The sequence below is a fragment of the Acanthisitta chloris genome, unplaced genomic scaffold (genome assembly GCF_000695815.1).
Source record: "Acanthisitta chloris isolate BGI_N310 unplaced genomic scaffold, ASM69581v1 scaffold2700, whole genome shotgun sequence".
Lineage (NCBI taxonomy): Eukaryota > Metazoa > Chordata > Aves > Passeriformes > Acanthisittidae > Acanthisitta > Acanthisitta chloris.
In genome coordinates this window covers 41,446-47,445 of record NW_008650872.1, presented here as the reverse complement: position 1 = coordinate 47,445, position 6,000 = coordinate 41,446, and the positions used below count along the sequence as shown (strand labels likewise).

The window sequence follows — 6,000 nt, the reverse complement described above, 5'->3', positions numbered from 1 at the left end:
AAACCCAAACATAGCCTCATACTAGCCTCTATGAAGAAAGTTAACTCTACTTCAGCTCAAACCAGCACACAACCCTTTCTGTAAATGAATCTTTCCTCATCCCCAATCTGAACCTCATTTCATTCTGAATTTTCTTTGTACAGTTTTTTTTTGATGTAGCTGCATGACTTGTACATTGGTGTTCAGCCAAATCCATAGCAAGATTTATGACCTTTAATTTATAATTATAGCACAAAGAAAACTGTTTTTTTCGTTTGAAGCATGGAAACATCCTGAATGAATTCAGGGTCACTAACCACTTCTAGGGTTCTTGATCATTGTTTGTCTTGCTGCTGTATTTGTGGGGTTTTTCTTTAATTTTGTGTTGTACTCTGAAGAAGTAGATGTAGAAAAGCAAATATTTCTTGTTTACTGTATTCAACCAGATATTAACCCTTGTTTTAAAAGTGAGATTCGTGTTACTGCCTTTTCCAGATAGAAACAGTGTTTAGTAGGACACTTTTTGCTGTTCCTCTGGTGCAGTAATGGAAAGATTTACAGGCCATGAAAACTCACTGGCAATGCTAGTTTTGGATCCATATTTCAGGAATGGTAGTAAACTAATTATTTTGAGGATTCCTACATGTGTTTTAATGTCGTTGAATATGGATAACACGAACAATTTGTTTGAAAGGTTGGGATAATGGACAGACAGTGTATTGTATAGATTGCGTTTTATCAAAGTATGAATGTCTGTGAAATTAGTTTTATTGAAGTCAAGACTATTGAAAATACTTATGGTCAAGATAACGCAATATTTTAATTATAGTAGCTATCAAGAAATGCAGGCAACTGAGTTTACTCAAAGTAGAAAAAACAGTCGTGTAAACTTAGTATGTGTCATGTAAACGTGTAGTTATATTTTCTCATGTTGTTTTTTTTTTTCCCCCCTGTAGCTGCAGCTTCATGAAAGAGGATTAAAACTACACCAAGCTATTTACAGTCAGGTAAAACATTGTATTGATTCGTATTTGTTTTGTGCTTGTTTGAATATCTTTCTTTTTAAAGTCTGTGACAGAGGAGGAGGGCCCTGAGCAGGGGAGCATCTTGCCCTTAGGTTGCTGATATTCCTAATTGTCCTATGGCAGTGGAAGTAAAAGTACATTTTGCATCCATTATGCTGAGACATACTAAAGCACGTGCTTTGATATGTGTTGTTTGTTGGGGAGGTAGTAATGGGAAGTGCAAGGCATGGTGTAATCATTACTGTCATCTGACAGTGATAGTTTCAAAGTCTTAAATAGACTTGAAGACTTAAACCCTTGTTATTGGAGACCACCCGTGAAACCTGTATTTTTTTCTGTCAGTAAGGGCTGTGCAGCTGAAGCCTGTATCAAATTAGTTCTGTTGCAGACTCACATTTCATCCTTCCTGCATAATACAGGCAGTTCTGGAGCTTTACAGCATGTGCCAGATTGACTCCAGTAGGACTAGTCTGCCTGATTGAACTTGGAAATACTAGGGAATAGAAAGGAGAACTGAACACATCCTGATTTTTAATCTAAGTGGTTTGTGATAAGGATGCTGATTGCACTGTGGGAAGTGAATGACAGCTCAGGTGGAGATCCTTCAGGTGTATTGGACTGTGATTTTTCTTTCAGGCCTGCAAGCTGTTGGCAGATGACTATGAGCAAGTGCGCAGTGCTGCAGTTCAGCTCATTTGGGTCCTCAGTCAACTTTACCCAGAAAGGTATGTGCTGCATGCAAAGTACTCAAAGTGTTGGCAAAGGAATCATCCTAATCCTGAGTTTTGTGCTAGTAAGGCTGAGGAGTAGCTGTTAGGGAACTGATGTGTACAAATTGCTGTTGCCTGATGAGAATGCCCTAAGTTTTGGTTCCTGCTATCTGTTACACATCCATAGAAGTTCAGCATAGTTGTTTCTTACTTGATGCCATCCAGCATGGAGTACAGTCAACAAACTGATTTGTGTGTCTCTATGTTAGCATCGTCCCTATTGCTTCCTCTAATGAAGAAATTCGCTTGGTTGATGATGCCTTTGGAAAAATTTGTCATATGGTTAGTGATGGTTCCTGGGTTGTTAGAGTACAAGCTGCAAAGTTGTTGGTAAGTTGCATTCTTTTCTTCTTTATCTGAGAATAGTTCTTCTTAGGTTACTCTTTTTATAGATATTTGAGGAGAAATGGAAGTAAGTTTAAAACCTGTATAGGTGAATTTTTGCCAGAATTCTGAGATGAAAAAAATGAGAGAGGTTGAGGAAACCCAAAAGTTTCTCAGCTTGTTATAATTCCCTGCCCTTACTTCTCCAGCACTGGGCATGCAAACCAACTGAATTCAAGAAAAGCCACATTAACCTCAGTGGAAAAATAAAATGCTCTGGCTGTTTTAAGTACACTTTCTTTAGAGTCTGGTGTATGATAGCATCAGGCATTGTGTAAAGCTGTTAGAATAACTGGATAAGGTTGGACATCATGTTGGGGTAAGTCAGGAAATTATATGATGCAGTTAAGAATAATTCTGTTTCTTATGGTTTTTTTTTTCTTTAGGGTTCTATGCAACAAGTTAGCTTCCATTTCTTAGAGCAGACCCTTGACAAGAAGCTCATGTCAGATCTGAGGGTAAGTGTTTGGGTTTGTTTTTCTGTGTGTAGTTACTAAACTCGCACAAGAGGTATGTTTGTGTCAAGTGTGTTGGTTACCTTGTCCTTGCCTCAGGGCTGCTGAGAATTAGTTGATGATGACAAGTTTTCTTTTAGATTAAAGTCAATGAAGCAATTGCTAGTTCTAGATTTCATTAGCTGAGCATGCCATAAACAGCTCTAGGCTATTCAGGTTTTGCAGCAGCTGAGAGGTAAACCTTTGTGGTGTTCTGATAATCTTTGGGCTAAAAGCTTTCTTTGTTGTGTACAGAAGGATTGCATCCTAGTTTTTGGAGCAAGCTTATGGAAACATCCTGCAAGGTCTGACCAGTAGACATTGACATTTCAAGAGACATGAGTAGCTAAAGGCTGCTGAGCCCTAATGAGCAAATTTTTTTCAGTAAAATTCCTTCCTTAAGCAACATGCTTGAGTTTATGATGTTCAGTTTTTCTGTCTACAAAAGAACGGTGAAGCTGAAGCTGCTAGTTTTTGTGGGCTGCTTTGTAAAGGCTGTTGAAGTGCTGCACAGCTTTATTTAGAGTGGGGGGAAAGGAGGTGGACTAGCAAACATGCTGAGTGAATATCTCATTTTACACATTGCTGAACTCTGGATAGTATTGATAGTCATTACAGTATTTAATTATGATTTAACAAGTTGAACTGCAAAGTGATAGCATCTGTTTTTGCAGATCAGTTATTGGATACTTAAATAGGCCTTTGTTTTGACCCACTGTGTTCTTGCAATGGATGTTATTTATATATGTTATTTATGTATAACAATGGATGTTATTTATTATATGTTAGTTAAAATACACTTATTATGCTTTCCCTGTGTCAAAAGTACAGAGTTACTGGCAATTAGAAATAGCCATAGAAGAGAAGGTACTATTTGCTTTTCTTAGCATTTATGTCTGCCAGTGCCTAGGCCTCCAGCTCCATCTATTTTCAGATCCAATACAGCCATTTAATATTCTGTTCAGTCATCTTTTAAAGTTTACCATGGTTGTAACTGAAAAACCTGTTTGGGCAGAGGAAGCGTACTGCACATGAACGAGCCAAGGAACTCTACAGCTCTGGGGAGTTTTCAAGTGGCAGGAAATGGGGAGATGATGCTCCCAAAGAAGAAATTGATACTGGTGCTGTAAACTTGATTGAATCGGGAGCTTGTGGGGCTTTCGTTCATGGCCTGGAAGATGAGATGTATGGTAAGTGTTAACTTACTATGGAATAGCTCAAGGAGGAGATGTGTGCTGGCTGATAAGCTTTGGGTTTTAGTTGGGTTTTATTTTTGGTCAAAATAGATTACTTGACCATTGTGTTTGGGTGTTCTTAGTGAATTGTGAACTTTGGTATGGTGGTGGTTTATTCCATTGTGGTCTCTGATGTGGCAGTTGTTTCATCGCCTACTATAGTGTTGCACAGAATTTTAGACAGAAATGTTCAACTAAGTAGCCAAAACCAAATAGCTTCCTATAAATGGTAACATTTTAGTAATATATTTGGTAAGAAGTGGGTGGTTGTGTTATGCAGAAACCCACTGGGGTTATTTTTTTTATCCACTCTAACAGTTGCCCATGGTTCTAAATTGGCTGTGTTAGTTGCTACTGTTTGAAATTGGTGTTTTCTCAGCAGGGAGGAAAAGTCATAGAATCATTTAGGTTGGAAAAGACCTCCAGCATCATTGATTCAATTGTTAACTTGAGCACTGCCAAGCCCACCACTAAACCATGTCCCTAAGTGCCACATCCACATGATTTTTGAACACTTCCCAGAATGATTACTCCACCGCTTCCCTGATCAGCCTGTTCCAATGCTTGACAACCTTAATATTTTTCCTGATACCCAATTTAAGCCTTCCCTGGCATAATTTGAGGCTGTTTCCTCTTGTCCTGTCACTTGTTACCTGGAAGAAGAGACGATCCCCACCTGGCTACAGCCTCCTTTCAGGTAGTCATAGAAAGCAATTTGGTCCTCCATTCCTTTCCAATAAGAGCTTCCTTTTCTCCAGGCTAAACAGCCTCACCTTCCTCAGCCACTGCTCATCATTTAGGGTTGGACTCGATGATATTTGAGGTCTCTTCCAACCTGGTTGATTCTATGATTCTGTGATCAGATTTGTAATCATTCATTTTGTAAATGTCACAACTTCCATCCTAACAAAGGTTAGAACCAGTGAAAACAAACCCACATATTTTTCAAAGTATTTCATTATCCTACAGCTGCAACAAACACAAGTTTTCTTATTCTAATTTCCAACCCAATTTTATCCATAGCCAATTTAAACCCATTTGTTCTTAGCCAGTGGTAGGTTTCAGATTAAATAGGTTTTGTTTCTCTTGGGGACTGTCTTCCCTAATGAGTTAATAGGTTTCATTTGTAAGAGGTGAAGAGGCTAGGCTCCTTTTAGCCTCTGGTGCTTTAAAAGCTTTCCTCTTGGCTAGGTAGAATGCATTTTTCTTGAACATCAGTGGCCAGATCTGTATGTTTTCAGGTACTTAAATTTCAGGTGAGGTCTTGTTTATGCTTTTATCAGTGTTACTGATAGTTATTTTTTATTACTGAAATACATATGTCCTGAGGCCACATTTACCTATTCTAAAGTGCTGTTGTATTGGTCTCCTGTAGTCTTCCTATGATGGACTTGAAGGCCATAGTCTCTTTCCAGCAGATTATATCTCTTCTTTTGAAGAGCATGAATTGTAGGTGTCGAACTGGAACACAGATGTTCTTGGACTTGTACATTTGGCTGTAGCATTGACCATGTTGATGGCCTCAGGAAAGTCTGTGTGCTACCCTTCCCAGCACAAGTTTCCCATAGATGAAAATTTATATTTCTTAAGTCTATTGAGAGTGGCTGCTATTTGCACAGAACCATGAAAATGCCAAGCTCTGAATGTTATTCCTTAATTTGCCTTTAACGATACTGGAAGGAAGAGGTTAAATTAGAAAGTACAAAACCACCATAACAAAAATATTGCTGTAGGTCAGGTTGTAAAAGTTGGTTTATTGTTATTGCATGACTCCTGCAAATAAAAGCATGTTTTCCTAATAACTAAACTATTCCTGAAGCTTAAAGTGCATCTTTTTCTTTTTTTCTTGACTGACAGTAAAATATTTTTCACTGCTTCAGTCCATTGACCTGTGAAACATGTTCTCCAGTTTCTTGTGCCATAGATCTTGTGGCAGTCTGTTGCTATTGAGGAATGTGGGTAAAATGGACTGATGTGGAATATAAAGAATGTAGATCTCTCCATCCACTGCAGCATTTTTGAATGCTGCTGAGCTCTCCCTGACTTGCTTCATTTTTTTTAATCTCATGTTGTAACGTCAGTCTGAATTAGTGCGTCAGCTTATGAGAGCTAT

General features: G+C 38.4%; 1 protein-coding gene across 1 annotated transcript in view; it reads left to right on the top strand.

The window, feature by feature from the left end:
• The window catches only part of INTS4 (integrator complex subunit 4), a gene marked incomplete at its 5' end in the record, with an annotated part of 36,349 nt that overhangs the window by 6,090 nt on the left and 24,259 nt on the right, over nucleotides 1–6,000 (top strand). Inside the window, 5 exons of the mRNA XM_009070451.1 lie at nucleotides 936–986; nucleotides 1,641–1,729; nucleotides 1,984–2,104; nucleotides 2,545–2,616; nucleotides 3,668–3,842. Of these exons, the coding sequence (XP_009068699.1) occupies nucleotides 936–986; nucleotides 1,641–1,729; nucleotides 1,984–2,104; nucleotides 2,545–2,616; nucleotides 3,668–3,842 (508 nt within the window). The remainder of the gene's footprint in view (nucleotides 1–935; nucleotides 987–1,640; nucleotides 1,730–1,983; nucleotides 2,105–2,544; nucleotides 2,617–3,667; nucleotides 3,843–6,000) is intronic.